General features: G+C 48.7%; 1 protein-coding gene across 1 annotated transcript in view; it reads right to left on the bottom strand.

Annotated features, from left to right (window-relative positions):
• LOC135075364 (structural maintenance of chromosomes protein 1A) overlaps positions 1 to 18,385 on the bottom strand; it is a 39,437-nt gene that overhangs the window by 18,861 nt on the left and 2,191 nt on the right. The window contains exons 3-12 of the mRNA XM_063969811.1: positions 13,966 to 14,065; positions 13,275 to 13,423; positions 12,540 to 12,708; positions 10,838 to 11,050; positions 8,994 to 10,130; positions 8,128 to 8,286; positions 5,930 to 6,037; positions 4,808 to 4,969; positions 3,505 to 3,716; positions 327 to 501 (exon numbers count right to left, since the gene is read on the bottom strand). Coding sequence (XP_063825881.1) covers positions 327 to 501; positions 3,505 to 3,716; positions 4,808 to 4,969; positions 5,930 to 6,037; positions 8,128 to 8,286; positions 8,994 to 10,130; positions 10,838 to 11,050; positions 12,540 to 12,708; positions 13,275 to 13,423; positions 13,966 to 14,065 — 2,584 coding nt within the window. The remainder of the gene's footprint in view (positions 1 to 326; positions 502 to 3,504; positions 3,717 to 4,807; positions 4,970 to 5,929; positions 6,038 to 8,127; positions 8,287 to 8,993; positions 10,131 to 10,837; positions 11,051 to 12,539; positions 12,709 to 13,274; positions 13,424 to 13,965; positions 14,066 to 18,385) is intronic.

Below are 18,385 nucleotides of genomic sequence, written 5' to 3'. Positions count from 1 at the left end.
ATTTTACTGTACGGTACGGGAGGGTGCTGTACCGTACTGGAGAGTACTGTACTGTAGTACGGGAGAGTACTGGACTGTAAGAGACGGTAATATAGTGACATAGTGTACGGTACGGTACTGTACTGTGGAATTTTGTAAGGCCACCATTTCATTTCATAAGGGATCCTCCTCCTCCTCCTCCAAACTCAAAGAAAACATTCTTTTATTTTTGAAAAGAAATGGAACTGCATTTAAACTTTTCCAAAAAGCTTGTCACACCCGGGAATTGAACCAACTAAAACATTAAAAAATTACACCCTGTAGATAGTGTACAGTAGAGTACATACGTCGTAGCGCGAGTTCTTGATGCGGTCGAGGTCGTAGGCCACGCGCGAGGCGTCCTCGGGCGTCTCGCAGACCAGCGCGTTGTTGGTCACGAACAGCACGGCGCGGTGGATGGCTGGCGGCTCGAAGCGCAGCACGTCGAACAGCAGCTTTACGTTCTTCGGCTCTTTGATGTCCCTGGAGACAAGACGTCAATGTACCCTAGGGTTTATGTCACCTTACCAGAAAAGGAGATGTACAAGAGATCCGGCTCGAAGGACCAAACTTGTATTCTAATCTGTTACGCTAGAAATGTACGCGAGTATTTGCAAAAGTAGGTCAAAATGAAGATAGCGCGGTATAATGTTTAATGTTGTATTTTTTATTTTGTTTTTTCTCTTTTGTTTGTTTTTTTTTTTGTGTGTTGTCTCATGTTTGTTAATAATTAATTATAGGCCAGTATTCCAGCTCTCTCCAAAAATGGTCACCGCAGAATAACAGCGTCATGTTCTCGGTTTTATTTACTACTCCAGAGCATGACACATGCTGAGCGGTGGCCAATTTTGGTTCTAACTTGTACTTGCTTTTTGTTATCTGTGTGTTATATTTTAAGTTGGAACCAAATAAATGTTTTTCTTTCTTTTAATGTACGACGTGCTTACCTGTTCAGCAACATTTAGAAGTTGAAGATCTAAAAATACGAAGAGCTGGTTTCTTCGATAGTGTCTTCAGTCATTCACCTGAGCCTCGCCCGCAGCGGCTTGACCTGGATGTAGTCTCCCGGCAGGAAGGTCCCGGGCTCCAGCATACGCTCCTTGAGGACCTGGATGCAGCGGCGCCGTCTCACCTGAGCCTCTCCCGCAGCGGCTTGGCCTGGATGTAGTCTCCCGGCAGGAAGGTCTCGGGCTCCAGCATACGCTCCTTGAGGACCTGGATGCAGCGGCGCCGTCTCACCTGAGCCTCTCCCGCAGCGGCTTGGCCTGGATGTAGTCGAGCGGCAGGAAGGTCCCGGGCTCCAGCATACGCTCCTTGAGGACCTGGATGCAGCGGCGCCGTCTCACCTGAGCCTCTCCCGCAGCGGCTTGGCCTGGATGTAGTCGAGCGGCAGGAAGGTCCCGGGCTCCAGCATACGCTCCTTGAGGACCTGGATGCAGCGGCGCCGTCTCACCTGAGCCTCTCCCGCAGCGGCTTGGCCTGGATGTAGTCGAGCGGCAGGAAGGTCTCGGGCTCCAGCACCCGCTCCTTGAGGACCTGGATGCAGCGGCGCCGTCTCACCTGAGCCTCTCCCGCAGCGGCTTGGCCTGGATGTAGTCGAGCGGCAGGAAGGTCCCGGGCTCCAGCATACGCTCCTTGAGGACCTGGATGCAGCGGCGCCGTCTCACCTGAGCCTCTCCCGCAGCGGCTTGGCCTGGATGTAGTCGAGCGGCAGGAAGGTCTCGGGCTCCAGCATTCGCTCCTTGAGGACCTGGATGCAGCGGCGCCGTCTCACCTGAGCCTCTCCCGCAGCGGCTTGGCCTGGATGTAGTCTCCCGGCAGGAAGGTCTCGGGCTCCAGCATACGCTCCTTGAGGACCTGGATGCAGCGGCGCCGTCTCACCTGAGCCTCTCCCGCAGCGGCTTGGCCTGGATGTAGTCGAGCGGCAGGAAGGTCTCGGGCTCCAGCATACGCTCCTTGAGGACCTGGATGCAGCGGCGCCGTCTCACCTGAGCCTCTCCCGCAGCGGCTTGGCCTGGATGTAGTCGAGCGGCAGGAAGGTCTCGGGCTCCAGCATACGCTCCTTGAGGACCTGGATGCAGCGGCGCCGTCTCACCTGAGCCTCTCCCGCAGCGGCTTGGCCTGGATGTAGTCGAGCGGCAGGAAGGTCTCGGGCTCCAGCATTCGCTCCTTGAGGACCTGGATGCAGCGGCGCCGTCTCACCTGAGCCTCTCCCGCAGCGGCTTGGCCTGGATGTAGTCTCCCGGCAGGAAGGTCTCGGGCTCCAGCATACGCTCCTTGAGGACCTGGATGCAGCGGCGCCGTCTCACCTGAGCCTCTCCCGCAGCGGCTTGGCCTGGATGTAGTCGAGCGGCAGGAAGGTCCCGGGCTCCAGCATACGCTCCTTGAGGACCTGGATGCAGCGGCGCCGTCTCACCTGAGCCTCTCCCGCAGCGGCTTGGCCTGGATGTAGTCGAGCGGCAGGAAGGTCTCGGGCTCCAGCACCCGCTCCTTGAGGACCTGGATGCAGCGGCGCCGTCTCACCTGAGCCTCTCCCGCAGCGGCTTGGCCTGGATGTAGTCTCCCGGCAGGAAGGTCTCGGGCTCCAGCATACGCTCCTTGAGGACCTGGATGCAGCGGCGCCGTCTCACCTGAGCCTCTCCCGCAGCGGCTTGGCCTGGATGTAGTCGAGCGGCAGGAAGGTCCCGGGCTCCAGCATACGCTCCTTGAGGACCTGGATGCAGCGGCGCCGTCTCACCTGAGCCTCTCCCGCAGCGGCTTGGCCTGGATGTAGTCGAGCGGCAGGAAGGTCTCGGGCTCCAGCACCCGCTCCTTGAGGACCTGGATGCAGCGGCGCCGTCTCACCTGAGCCTCTCCCGCAGCGGCTTGGCCTGGATGTAGTCTCCCGGCAGGAAGGTCTCGGGCTCCAGCATACGCTCCTTGAGGACCTGGATGCAGCGGCGCCGTCTCACCTGAGCCTCTCCCGCAGCGGCTTGGCCTGGATGTAGTCTCCCGGCAGGAAGGTCTCGGGCTCCAGCATACGCTCCTTGAGGACCTGGATGCAGCGGCGCCGTCTCACCTGAGCCTCTCCCGCAGCGGCTTGGCCTGGATGTAGTCGAGCGGCAGGAAGGTCCCGGGCTCCAGCATACGCTCCTTGAGGACCTGGATGCAGCGGCGCCGTCTCACCTGAGCCTCTCCCGCAGCGGCTTGGCCTGGATGTAGTCGAGCGGCAGGAAGGTCTCGGGCTCCAGCACCCGCTCCTTGAGGACCTGGATGCAGCGGCGCCGTCTCACCTGAGCCTCTCCCGCAGCGGCTTGGCCTGGATGTAGTCTCCCGGCAGGAAGGTCTCGGGCTCCAGCATACGCTCCTTGAGGACCTGGATGCAGCGGCGCCGTCTCACCTGAGCCTCTCCCGCAGCGGCTTGGCCTGGATGTAGTCGAGCGGCAGGAAGGTCTCGGGCTCCAGCATACGCTCCTTGAGGACCTGGATGCAGCGGCGCCGTCTCACCTGAGCCTCTCCCGCAGCGGCTTGGCCTGGATGTAGTCGAGCGGCAGGAAGGTCTCGGGCTCCAGCATTCGCTCCTTGAGGACCTGGATGCAGCGGCGCGCCGTCTTCTCGGTGTCCACGACGATGGCTTCCATGTACTTGCCCAGCACCTTGGTGATGGCCACATTGTAACGCTTGTGCGTCGGCTGGCACATGTTGATCATGCGGTCGTACTGCGGGCAAGGAAGAAGTGAGCATGACCGACAATTAACATCTAAGAAAAATGACAGTATTACTGTTTTTACTATTTTATTATTACTAAAAATGTCAGGTATTAAAGCTTTAAGTATATTCGTCAACCCGGAACGAGAAGTCAAGACGACCGGGCGCAATCTGGCCGGGTGACATCACAATACGCCACGCTCAGTCGGGCGTGACCTACGTCACAGTAAGGCCTGTTTCAAACACGCGCGACAACCGGGTGGTTTCTGGGTTCTCTTTGGCGAGGCCCTGAAGCGGTAACCGTGCCCTAAGGCCGAGCGACCGCGCGATTTGTTGTGTGAACTAGGCCTAATGCCCGGTTCGCACTACGCCAGAGCGGCAAATCTGCCGGACCGGTAAACCTCCCGGAACAGCTAGTGGCTGTACAATTTATATGAAGCTATTCACATTATCCTGAATCCGGAATTTTTACCGAGTGTTTTGTTACCGGACCGGCGCATTGTGAACGAGTTTGTCCAGTATCGGTCCCTCGCGTCATTCGGCTTGTATTTTTTGACAAAAGTGAACTCGTTAACTGTCCCATTTTCTTGCGGGATCCGGTGTAATGTGAACACTCTGTCCGTCTGGCAAATCTGCCGATCCGGCATAGTGGAAACGCGGCCTAAGGGTTTTGGCACTGTTAACTACAAGAAATAAATATTCACCGTAGATTTGACGATTTGCAGTTTTTCCAATATTTCCAAAATTCACGTTGCTTGGCCGGCCGGCCGTTAATTTGGAAGAAAATAAAGACAATTAAAGCCTGGTCCGTGAGCACGTAGAATTTTGTCCAATGACCCCAAGCTACCCATCCTTATCGCTCGCGCGTAATTATGTTGCTGTCGCGCTCGCACACTCACTGCAGGCGCCCGTCGCACAGTCGCGACAGCAATATAATTACGCGCGAGCGATAAGGATGGGTAGCTTGGGGTCATTGGACAAAATTCTACGTGCTCACGGACCAGGCTTTAGAAAAAAAACCGAAGACTGCCGAGCGCGCCCGATCGTCCATCTACGGCTGCCTTCACCGCTCTCCGTTCGTTCGTAGTTGAACAGCACTCACCACGCCGGGGATGTCCCGCTTGAAGCTCTCGACGATCTCCTGCTTCTTGCGGCGGCGCGCCTCCTCGTGCTTGTCGACGCGCGCGTCGCCCAGCTGCCCCGCCACGTCCTCCAGCTGCGCCTGCAACTCGGCCGCGCGCCCGCGGCACTCGCCCACGTCGGCCTGCCAAAACACACGTCTTACACTACCATAAAGTACCACCACCACAATCTACTATATAAAAATAAGTCGGGTTTTCCTCCCTGACGCTATAACTCCAGAACGCACGAACCGATTTCCACGGTTTTGCATTCGTTGGAAAGGTCTCGGGCTCCGTGAGGTTTATAGCAAAGAAAATTCGGGAAAAGGGGGTAAAACGGGATCCACGCGGACGAAGTCGCGGGCGGCCGCTATTCTCTTATAGAACTACCTATTCATAAATTCAAACTTATTAACATTTCTTAGAGAATAGAGTCGCTTCTCGAACTTAATTTAAAAAAAACAACTTGTAAAATCATACTGCCTAAAGCGGGACTCGAACCCACTATCTTCCGCATGCCGGGCGACTGCGTGGGTTCGAGTCCCGCCTTAGGCAGTTCGATTTTTTTAAGTTCTTTATTTCAAATTCAAAGTATAGGTTAAGAAAATCCTTATGATAAAGGATGTTATTTTTAAGTGTACATGTTGTTATGTAACAATGTTGGTAGATCTAATAAATAAATAAATACTACAAAGTAAACGATTATTTAAATGACAGCTAGTAGAGTGCGTGGACTTTACCTGAATAGCACTTGTTACGTGTCATGTAAGCTATAAATTACTGCATTGGATTGAAAAAGAGGCTGACAAAGGTGACTGAGTTTCTTCCGCCACTTCTTTTCAGCACCAGCCCATAATTATGTTGTCTCTAAGTGATGGTAGGGCAAGCTATATTTGGGACGTGTATAAGTGCCCTGGAAAGGGCCTATGTACCGAATAAACTATTATTTCATTTCACCAGAACTAGCTGGTCATAGCGAAAACATGGTACAGTCATAAGAGCAAAGAGACACTGCAAGACGGTTATAATAGCAAAACGTTAACGCAAGATGGCCACGAGACCGAAGCGACGCCGTACAACGGGGTCGAGAATTGGTATCGTACCTGTAGTTCAGCTCTCAACCGCCGCTGCTCTTCCAACGCTTGCTCCGAGCTCTTGATGTGCTCGTTTAGTTTTTCCACCCTCTTCATAGCTTCGTTACGTTCATGACCCTGCAACAAATACGTGTAAATGTTACTATGATGTATAAGAGTGTAATGGGGGCTATTGTATTTGCCGGTTGGCGCCACTGTAATGTTCTGTCATTTGCTAGTGGCTAAGACGGTGGCGCCAGCTAGTGAGCGCGATAGGAAAATTATCGCATGGCTGTTACGGGATTTTGCAACAAAAACAATTTTATAACGATAAACAGATAATTATTTATCCTGCGCCCGAGCAGACGGCGCCGTATCTCCTCAGTCTGCCCGTGACCATAACTCGTGCAACCGAGTTGAAAGGTCGGGAAGGTAAATAACTGTTAACCATTATAAAAGTATTTTTTTGCAAAATCCCGTGACAGTGATAAATATATTGTAGCGAATCCCGAGGGAAAGTACTTTTTTAAAAAGACAAAAATGACTTCGCACTGATTTTAATAAGAAAACAAATTACAATCAAAAATAATTAACACACAAAATGCAAAATCCGAGAATTCCGATCGCAGCGACGGCTGAAGGCAAAGTGAGCCCGAGTCGCACTGCGCGCTGACTTATACAGTGTGAGTCACGTTAAAGTGTACATATGAAAATAGATGAAACTAGACCTATTTTTATCGACAAAAAAGAGGTCAAAAATTTTTTGAGATTTTTTTTTATTTTTTTATAGAATTTTTTTTCTTCCAATTACTTGTTGTAAAGAAAACGTAATAACTTTTAAACTAAGCGGTATATCCAGATAAAATAAAAACAATAATAATGCAAAATAACAGGCGATACTAAAATAATACATAAAATACACAAAAAATGCCAACAAATAATAAAAAATGATACTTTTTGAAAAAAAACTGCTTAAAAATTCGTGTTTTTTTGGTTATTTGATAAATTTCTCCAAAAAATGCCCCTATAACCGGTAGTTTTTATTACTTTCTATTATTCTCTATCGTATTATCTTTGTAAAACCAAAAATCGCATGTCTCTATCCCTATCACAACATTTGCTATGATCGTTTGAACAAAGGCCTGCCACAACATTATTCTCCGCTACAGGTAGAGACAATTTTAATTTTAACTAAAATGCTAATTTTACTTCGAAATCTTTTGTTTTTATTTGAAATCTAACTTGTCTTTATCAAAATTACAAATCTAGAGCCATTTTCAGTTTTGTTGTTAACGAAGCGTTGAATGGCGCGCCCGGAGAGGCTTAGTTCAAACGATCATTGCAAACGTTGTGATAGGGATAGAGACATGCGATTTTTGGTTTTACGAAGGTAATACGATAGAAAATAATACAAAGTAATAAAAACTACCGGTTATAGGGGCATTTTTTGGAGAAATTTATCAAATAACCAAAAAAACACGAATTTTTAAGCAGATTTTTTAAAAAAAGTATCATTTTTTATTATTTGTTGGCCTTTTTTGTGTACTTTATGTATTTTTTTTAGTATCGCCTGTTATTTAGCATTATTACTGTTTTTATTTTATCAGGATATACCGCTTAGTTTAAAAGTTATTACGTTTTCTTTACAATAAGTAATTGGAAGAAAAAAAATTCTATAAAAAATTAAAAAAAAATCTCAAAAATTTTTTGACTTCTTTTTTGTCGATAAAAATAGGTTTAGTTTCATCTATTTTCATATGTACACTTTAACGTGACTCACACTGTATAGGGACGGTCGCCGCAAATCTTCACATCTCCTACAATATAATTTATGGTAAAAATGCAACATAATAGTTTGAAGTGGTGCCAAATGTTTAGTAATATAAAATAACTAGCGGCCGCAAGCGACTTCGTACGCGTGAATCCTGTTTCCCGTGGGGTTCAATTTTGCAAAATTCCCGTCTTAGTAAGTCCCTATTTTCTAAAAGGATTATGCAAAATTTGAGACTCTTAGCACTTGTTGTTTCTGAGATTTCGTGATGAGTGAGTCAATGACCTTTCGCTTTTATAGATATAGTTTCGCACACTCACTGCGGGCGCGCGTCGCACAGTCGCGACAGCAATATAATTACGCGCGAGCGATAAGGATGGGTAGCTTGGGGTCATTGGACGGGATTCTACGTGCTCACGGACCAGGCTTTAGTTTAGGATGAGTTGTGTGGGCGCACCTTCTGTCGATGCTTGTTCTCGAACTCGCCCTTGCGGCGCAGCTCGTTGTCCAGGCGGTCCTGGTCGGCCTTCTGCTCGCGGTTCACGGAGTCCAGCTCCTGCAGGTAGCGCGCCGCCTGCCGCGACGCCTCCATCTTCAGCTCCTCGTACTCGCGGATCTGCGATACATTATACACTGTTATAGATGACATAAATGCGATGCGATGTAGTTTCGGTCAATCGAGCTGAGTGTGAACGTGCATTTCGGCGAGCGAGTCCAAATGGATAGACGTAATAGACTTAGAGCTAATGAACGCCAGACCTACGTCATTTTATAAAAGCTGAAAGTTTGTCAGCGTATGCTCCCAATATAGGATATACTGTTGGTGAATTATGAAGTTTGGGTCATCGTGGCTTTGGGAGCTAGCCTAAAAAAACAGTCTGGCAAAGAGTTGGAACAGTCAAAACTGTTTGGTTGTTGGGGAAAATACTTCTAATTATTGTCCAAATATTATACATAAAAATCAGATGTCATGGTGTAACGTTAGTAGAATTACAGTCAATGAGGGCTATCATTTTAGCGCTCACCAGTTAGCGCCACTGTAGAGTAAGGTCCTGTCACTTGCTAGTAGCGAAGACAGTGGCGCCAACTTGTGAGCGCTAAAGTGGTAGGAGAACTGTCGCATTTGCACTCATTAAGATGGCGCCACTGTAGAGTAAGGTCCTGTCAATCGCCAGGGGTGCCAACTGTTAAGTATAAAAACGATAGCCCTCATTGAATACACACAAAAAGCCAGCGGAAAAGTTAGCCGGTGCCGGCGCCGGCGGTGTGCTCCCAGGCGGCCTCCTGCTGCTGCATGCTGCGGGCCTGCGCCCCCGGGTGTACCTGCGCCTCCTCCAGGTGCACGTCGGCGCGGCGCGCGGTGCCGGCGCCGGCGGTGTGCTCCCAGGCGGCCTCCTGCTGCTGCATGCTGCGGGCCTGCGCCCCCGGGTGTACCTGCGCCTCCTCCAGGTGCACGTCGGCGCGGCGCGCGGTGCCGGCGCCGGCGGTGTGCTCCCAGGCGGCCTCCTGCTGCTGCATGCTGCGGGCCTGCGCCCCCGGGTGTACCTGCGCCTCCTCCAGGTGCACGTCGGCGCGGCGCGCGGTGCCGGCGCCGGCGGTGTGCTCCCAGGCGGCCTCCTGCTGCTGCATGCTGCGGGCCTGCGCCCCCGGGTGTACCTGCGCCTCCTCCAGGTGCACGTCGGCGCGGCGCGCGGTGCCGGCGCCGGCGGTGTGCTCCCAGGCGGCCTCCTGCTGCTGCATGCTGCGGGCCTGCGCCCCCGGGTGTACCTGCGCCTCCTCCAGGTGCACGTCGGCGCGGCGCGCGGTGCCGGCGCCGGCGGTGTGCTCCCAGGCGGCCTCCTGCTGCTGCATGCTGCGGGCCTGCGCCCCCGGGTGTACCTGCGCCTCCTCCAGGTGCACGTCGGCGCGGCGCGCGGTGCCGGCGCCGGCGGTGTGCTCCCAGGCGGCCTCCTGCTGCTGCATGCTGCGGGCCTGCGCCCCCGGGTGTACCTGCGCCTCCTCCAGGTGCACGTCGGCGCGGCGCGCGGTGCCGGCGCCGGCGGTGTGCTCCCAGGCGGCCTCCTGCTGCTGCATGCTGCGGGCCTGCGCCCCCGGGTGTACCTGCGCCTCCTCCAGGTGCACGTCGGCGCGGCGCGCGGTGCCGGCGCCGGCGGTGTGCTCCCAGGCGGCCTCCTGCTGCTGCATGCTGCGGGCCTGCGCCCCCGGGTGTACCTGCGCCTCCTCCAGGTGCACGTCGGCGCGGCGCGCGGTGCCGGCGCCGGCGGTGTGCTCCCAGGCGGCCTTCTGCTCCTCGACCTCTCGCAGCTCGTCCTCCAGCTTGCGGATGTCGGCCTGGTGCGCCTCGTGCGCCTTCCGCGCCTGCTCCAGAGTCTTGATCGCGCTCTCCAACTTCTTCTGCGTGTGCGTGACGCGCTCCTTCGCCTTGATGAACGTCGGCCGCTTCTTGGATATCTCCGCTTCCTGTTGAATGGGTTAGCGATGAAGTTGAATTTTATGTCGATAAAGAATTTAATAAAAATAGATAAAGCGTAAATTCAAAGTATCTCTTAGCGGTATACGAGCGCTCACCGCAAAAATAGTACGAAATTATTCACTCGCGCTGCGAGAGTTGAGCCGAACAACACAAGCAAAGATTTGTATCATTTCATTATCACACATTTAGCAAGAGCGAGATAGCTAGTGTATACGAGTTTTGAACTTGAATGTGCAATGTGTAGGCATTCGCCTCAACTTTCGCTACGCGACCTACAAAGTGCAGCCGTTTAGAATTTCAAAGACCTCAAAGAGAAAATAAAAAATACATGCTTATCACAAGTTAAGACTTAAATATCTAAAGTCCGGTCGCGGAGCAGATATAATTTTATTGAATGACTCCAAGCTACCCATCCTTATTACTCGCACGTAATTATATTGCAGGGAAGCGCTGGACACAGGCCGCTACCAATCGATCAACATGGAAAGCATTGGGGGAGGCCTATGTTCAGCAGTGGACGTCCTATGGCTGAAATGATGATGATGATGATGAATTATATTGCTGTCGCGACTGTGCGATGGGCGGCCGCAGTGAGTGTGCGTGCACGACAGCAATATAATTACACGCCAGCGTCAGGGTCATTGGACGAAATTCTATCTGCTCGGCGACCGGACTTCATCTGCAGCGTACTGACCACTTCGCGGATGTCCTGGTCGATCTTGGCGAGCTCGCGCTGCACGGCTCCCGCCTCTTTCTTCTTGTCCTTGAGCGCGTCGTCTTGCTTGGCGCGCCGCTTCTCGGCCTTGGCCAGTTCGGCCTGCTTGTGTTGAAGCTCCTCCTCGTAGCCCTGGATCTCTTTCTCGTTGTGGTACAGGTGGAACAGCTGGAGCTCCACCTTTTGTTCTTGCTGTTGGGATAGGATGAGAAGTGTTCAAATCAAATCTAATCAAAAATGTATTGTTCAATTTTGACCAGGTACTTATGAACGTCAAATGCAGTACGATAAAAAAAATTGACAAGGCACTTATGAACGTAACAGTAAGATAAAAAGGTAGCCCTTAAGGGGCATTTTACATGTCTCCTTATCTTTTATGCCCTACCAGCGCTTCGAGACAAACATTAGCAAGTGCTGAGAAGAAACGCCGGAACAAACTCAGTCACCACTAGTTGCCAGTAATTAACTAACGGTAAGGATAACAAAATCCGAATTGTCAAAACACCACTCTATCAAATGTGACTCTGACGTCATTTTAAAGCTTATTGAAAAATCGGTCTCCAGACTTATAAATGAAGAGTCATACGCCCATATTCACAAACATTATGAGGTCTCACAGTGCGCGTGGACGCACAGGGTGACACACGAATCTACCACAGAGCTCTATTCAACGCTATGCGTTCGATTTGCTGCTTCACTTAAGCAAGCATCGTTTGTGAATACGGGCGTTAGTTATCGGTTGCAGTAGCTTTACCTGCCGAGATCCTTTGAAAAGTGAACTGAAAGTTTTTGTCTTTGCTTTACTGTAAGTCGCATCTCTGCCAAGAGAACCAAAGTGACCGACATAGCTCGCAGCATTGCTAAAATCAAGTGGCAGTGGGCGGGGCACATAGCTTGTAGAGACGATGGTCGTTGGGGCAGAAAAGTTCTCGAGTGGCGACCACCGTAGCGTGGACAGGCCTTCTACTACCTTTTTCTTCTTCCATTATTATGTGCCACTGTCATGTCTATGTAATTGCCTGTATTTGTGTGATGTCCATTGTAATAAATGTATCTTTCTTTCTTACTAGGCGGACCGACGATCTGATAAAGGTCATGGGAAAAGCCTGGATGCGGGCAGCGCAGGACCATTAATTGTGGAAAATCTTGGGGGAGGCCTTTGTCCAGCAGTGGACGTCTTTCGGCTGAAACGAACGAACGAACGAGTAAATAATATGTATTTAAAACTAGCGGCCACTCGCGACTTCGTACGCGTGGATCCCGTTTTACCCCCCTTAGGTGTGGAGTTTCGTAAAATCCATTATTAGTGAGCACCTACGTTTTAAAAGGAACCCCAATGCAAAATTTGAGACTCCTAGCTAGGGTTGCCAGAAAAATCGGTCTCGAGGATTATAAATGAAGTCTTAAGAGTTATCGCCACTAGCTTCACCTGCCCGAGATCCTTTGAAAAGTGAACTAGGGCGTAGTGTGAGTTTACGTCAAACGAATTCGATATCGACTGCGTTAAAAAAATATATGAAGATTTTAGTTCTTGAAAGTTTCCGCTACGGGCGCTGTACAATCCGTCATACATTTAATGTCACTTTTTTACGCAGTCAATATCGAATGCGTTTGAGGTAAACTCACACACACACTATGCCCCCTGAAAGTGTTTGTGTTTGCTTTAGTGTAAGTAGCTCACCAGCTCCTGCTTAAGGCGCGTGTATTTCTCGGCCTCCTCCTTCTCGAACTTGGCCTCCTTGCGCTCGGCCGCCACGCCCTTCTTCTTCTGGTACGAGAATTGCGCCTCCTCGTCGGCGCGGTTCACCTCCGCGCGGCACGCCTCGTACTGCTCCTTTAGCACGCCCGACCTGCAAGCATTCTTTGTTTAAAGTCCGGTCGCCAAGCACATAGAATTTCGTCCAATGACCCCAAGCTACCCATTCTTATCGCTCGCGCGTAATTGTACTGCTGTTGCGCTCGCACACTCACTGCGGCCGCCCGTCGCACAGTCACGAGAGCAATATAATTACGCGCGAGCGCAGTTCTCACACTAAACATTTAATGAAAAAAATTGATCCTTTGAGCCAGATATGAAGAACCACTAACAGTCAGTGTTTACTAATAGTCCAACCTGAGGTGGAATTGTGTAAAGCAATCGTAATCATTTGACAGTTCATAATGTACAATAAAGTCAGCTAAACAAAGTGTTTGACAGAATAATCGTGCGTTATGAACTGTCAAATAATTACGATTGCTTTACACAATTCCACCTCTGCTCACATCAATCCTTGGATATTTTAAATTGGACTCAAACAAGCACAACATTTACTATTGGTACCAACCAGGAAATGTAAACATGTTATTAATAAAATTTAAACAAGTGTTTATTTTAATCTATCGCATGGGATCATCTTATTGAGCTCCAGATACGTACCCACTGATCTCTTCAAACAGGGCAGTTCTCTCTTTGGGGTTCTTCATGGCGATGCTCTCGACGGCGCCCTGGAACACCAGGAAGTTCTTGGCCTTCACGTTGATGCCCAGCTTCTCCAGCTCGCCCAGGTAGCTGCTCACCGACACCGACTGCAAATCGGTGGTTTATTATTTATTTTATTTATTATAGCTTTAAAAATCCACAGTTATTACAGTTTTATTTAAAACTAGCTTTCCGCCCGCGGCTTCGCCCGCGTGGAATTTTGTCTGTCACAGAAAAACAATATCGCGCGCGTATTTGCTCACCGTTTAGACCTACCCTGGACTACGACAAACATTTTAAAACTAAAATCAGCTCAATCGGCCCAGCCGTTCTCGAGTTTTAATCAGACTAACGAACATCAATTCATTTTTATTTATACATAATCATTTCTCTTAACTGTGGCCCCACTCACTCACACACCCCACAAAGGTGGTTAGTAATATGTAAATAAACAACAATGTGTTGTGAGATTTTTATTATTAAGGACCAGGTAAGACTGGCTTTAGTTTTCTTTCAAGTAAATAATAATGCTTGCAAAAATTCAAAATCCTATTAGTTAGCCAAATGTCATTTGCTAGGCACAACTGCAGATAAAACTACATACTTCTTTAGGCAAATATTCTCAAGCATGTTTGATCAATAACCTTACCTGTCCATCAATTTTGTGCTCGGATGACTGTCCCACCACAGACCGCATGAACTGCTTCTCAGTCATGTCTTCCAGTACAAATGTGGCCGTCACAGACGCACTGCAAAATAGGTACAAAGTTTATCAACATTTATTATCTAGGCATTACACCCTAGTTGGAAATAAGTTTAGTATGGAAATATCATGTTCAGCAGTAAAAAACTCATAAAACTCATTTATTTTTGCAAAAAGGCTTTTAAAAAGCACTTTTACACATCCCAGTATTAACTCTACCACTGCTTCGGGACAATAAATGGGCCAGTGCTGACAAGAAGCAGCGCAAGAAACTCAAGTCACTATAATTGTGGTAGTGGACATCCTATCGCAGAAAATAATGATGATCATTTTTGTTGGAGTTGATAGACTTAGAAACTCCTTACAAAAGTAAACATAGACATAGATAGTGACAATCTTGTGAAGGAAAAAACTTCTGTCAGTTGAAAAAGTGTCAAGTATAAACAAGAATAGAAAGAAACTGTGATTCCGTTTAAAATCTAAAACATCCGCGAAATTAACTATAATTTATAAAAGTGTGTTAGTATATTATTCGTAACTGCATGCGCTCTGCGTTTTAAAGATCAGAGGACTGTGCTGGTAAGATCCCTGAATCACATCAGGTTACGGGCCCAGACTACGAAAATGGAAGGTATTACAGGAAAGCTTCAGATCGGCCTACTAGATGGAAAAAACTGGGACACCTGGAAGTACAAAGCCTTATGCCTACTACGCACCGTACCGTCGGCCCTAGAAGTAGTAGAAGGATTGTTCCAGGAACCAACTCGTCCACCTACCGGATGCGGCGATGCTGAATTGGCAGCTTATCAACAACAGAAAGATAAGTTTGATAAAGCTGATGCCAGTGCTATCCTTATACTTACCACCAATATGCAAGAAGACACACTTCGAAAAGTAATGCGGTTCACTAAAGTACGTGATGTCTGGTTAGAACTCCACAGGCTGTTCGACGGAACAAATGAGGATAAAACCTACAACCTGTGTATGAATTTCTTTAGCTTTAAGAAGGATCGAGCAGTCGACTTAGCCACCCACATGTCAAACTTAAAGAACATCTGGACTGAATTAAATCAAGAACTCAAGAAGGACAGTAACCAAGAGCTACCCGAACTGCTACTTGTTTGTAAAATACTGGACACGCTTGACGATTCATACTTCAGCTTCAGAAGTAGCTGGCTCCTCCTGCCCAAATCCAACCGTACCATAGAAAACCTAACCAGTCATCTCTGCGCATTTGAAAGAGCACTGCAAGGTAACAACGCACTCTCGCATCAATCGGAAGCCCTGGTTTCGAATATGGAGAAGAAGAAGGACAAGAAGCTTAAATGCAACTACTGTCTAGGTATTGGCCACAGAGTACGCAACTGTCGAAAATGGATCCGTGATGGTAGACCTCCTAAGAGTCAAAATCCGACCCAGACAGAAACGCCTTCTACTTCAAAGACCGCTAACTTGTTACTGATGTCTTTAGAAGACAACGAAATCTTCACAGTTTCACGGGACAACGAGAACTGGTACATCGATAATGGCGCAACAAGCCACGTCACCAACAGAGCTGACATTTTCCAAACCTACGAACATTTCAATGAGAACTACACTGTTACAACGGCCGCTGGTAATGAAGTCCGTGCCAAAGGCAAAGGAACAGTACAGCTCAGAGGATATGTTAACGGGAAACAAATCGACATCAGCCTGCAAGACGTCTGGTACGTTCCGGCCATAAGCAAGAACCTCTTCTCCGTACTCGCACTTCACGACCGAGTCCCGAATAGCACCTTTTCATCCAAGACAACTGAATGCAACGTCATTGTCAACGGGAAAGTATGCTTAATAGGGAAGAGACAAAAACAAGGTGGTTTATATCGACTGGAAGTAAAACCCGTACTGCCAGAAACACCACCCGAAGTCTTTGCAACTACAGCAACGATGCAACTGTACCACGAGAGACTCGCTCACCAAAATAAAAGACACGTAAAAGCGACGATCCAACGGGAACTAGGTCTAAACTTGCCGATGGATAAAGAGACCTGTGAAGGCTGCATCTTTGGAAAGGCGCATCGACTTAAATTCGGTACAAGAACCCGAGCTACCGCGCCCGGAGAAATCGTACACACCGACGTTTGTGGACCGTTTCAACCTAGCTTCTCAAACTATAAGTACTACGTTTTGTTTAAAGACGACTTTACCGGCTACCGTATGGTGTACTTTATACGCAAGAAGTCCGAGGTCAAAGACAAGTTAGTTTTGATGATCGCTCAAACTAAAACAGTCGGACACACCATAAAATGCCTTTTGAGTGACAACGGCGGCGAATTTGACAATGCGTCCATAAAAAGTGTTTTAGACACTCATGGAATAGTACAGCGACTCGTCACCCCGTACACACCGGAACAAAACGGAGTAAGCGAAAGGGAGAACAGAACCCTAGTTGAGACAGGCAGATCGTTGATGTATGCTCATGAGCCTTTACCACAAGTGCTTTGGGCAGAGCTCATTAATACCGCGGCATACATTCTGAACAGAACAGGTCCCACAAGTTCAGGTAACAAATCTCCGTATGAACTTTGGTATGGAAAGAAACCTATTATTAAACATCTTCGAATAATAGGCTCAACCGCATACGTCCATATCCCAAAGCAGAAGCGTAAAAAACTCGAAAAAAAGGCGATAAAAGGTCGACTTATCGGGTATGATGAAGACTGCTACCGTATCTGGGTCACAGACGGAAAACACTCGACGCTCGTCCGCTCTCGTGACGTAATCTTTGATGAGAAACCTCTTTCGATCTGTGATAGTGAAATTCCTAGAACAGAAGTTGAGACAAGAGAATACCCAATTTTCATAACGCCAAAACCGAACATAGAAAGAGAAGTTACAGCTCCAGAGCAAACTCACGTTCACGAGGGAGATACACCCGAACCGATCTCCAACGACCATGATCATGTTCTCGAGGGAGAAGAATCGGATCAAGTCCTCCATGAAGACCATGAACATGAAGAAGAAACGACAGTTCCAGAAGTATTTTATGACGCGGAACCACCGCCAACCGGCTATAATCTTAGAGAACGCTCACTGATTCAACGTCCTAAAAGATTTCGAGATGACGTTTGTATTTCTGAAACATTTCCAAACAATTTCGCAGACGCTATGAAAAGGGACGATCGCGAAGAATGGCAAAGGGCAATGGATAGCGAATTGAAATCCTTCGAAGACCTGAACGTTTGGACACCGTGTGCACTGCCAAAAGGACGAAAAGCACTTCCATGCAAATGGGTTTTACGGATCAAAAGAAATCCAGATGGCTCGGTCGACAAATACAAGGCTCGACTTGTCGTAAAAGGATACAGACAAAGGAAAGGAGTAGACTATGACCAGACCTTCAGTCCTGTGGCACGCCTGGCTACTGTACGAGCATTACTCAGTGTAAGTGCGCAGGAAAATTTACACCTGGTCCAATTCGACGTCTGCACAGCCTTTCTGAACGGAAAGCTCGAGGAAGAAATATACGTTCAACCGTCAGAAGGGTGCAACCTCATGGAAAAAACGTCCACGTCTACCGTTTTTAAGCTTAACCGTAGCCTGTACGGACTTAAACAAGCACCAAGGTGCTGGAACTCTTGCTTTCAAGAGATCCTATTAGATATGAGAATAGAATAGAATAGAATTATTTTTATTCGTCTAATTAATGGTACATGTTCATGAGTGTGTACTTACAAGCTACTTATAAATTATTACAGTTTGCAAGTAATTACACTAGGGGTATAGTTCATATCCGAGTACCGGTCCTTGGGAGAGGGATCATTTGGTTGGTGGAACTGTTTCTGTGATATTTTTCTCGCAGATTGCGCAGTTTTAGTTCCCCTATCAGGGGCAATGAGGACAATGTGTTCGCACATTCCGTAAGTGAGCATTTACGTGTCAGGCGTGGTGGTGTGAATGCAGGACCCTAGTAGGCCTGGGCGGGTGGGAGCCTTTCGCTTGTCAAGTGGTTTGCTGCGCTCGCGCTTGTTCACAAATTCAACCGTGCCAATTCTATCTGCGTAGAGGAGGGGGTTGTATTTGTTGTGTCGAGTGTAGCGCTCGCCAGGGTCTCGAAGATCCGGGATGTCGAGGCGTTTCACGGTGTCTATGAGGTCCTTGTTCAGGTCGTGAATTCGTATATGCCACGGGTCTTGTTGAGATTAGATATGAGCTTCGAACAGTCCGAAGCTGATTGCTGCTTATATTCAAGAGAAGTAAACGGAAAGAAACTTCTGATCACGTTGTACGTCGATGACGGGTTAGTAGCTGCCACTGATGAAGACACGGCTAATACCTTCTTAGAAGATTTGAAGAAAAGACTGCGCATAACGACGAAACCAGCGAC

This window comes from Ostrinia nubilalis, chromosome 10 (assembly GCF_963855985.1).
Source record: "Ostrinia nubilalis chromosome 10, ilOstNubi1.1, whole genome shotgun sequence".
Taxonomy (NCBI): domain Eukaryota; kingdom Metazoa; phylum Arthropoda; class Insecta; order Lepidoptera; family Crambidae; genus Ostrinia; species Ostrinia nubilalis.
The sequence above is the reverse complement of the archived record's forward strand: the minus strand, read 5'-3'. Positions and strand labels throughout refer to the sequence as shown.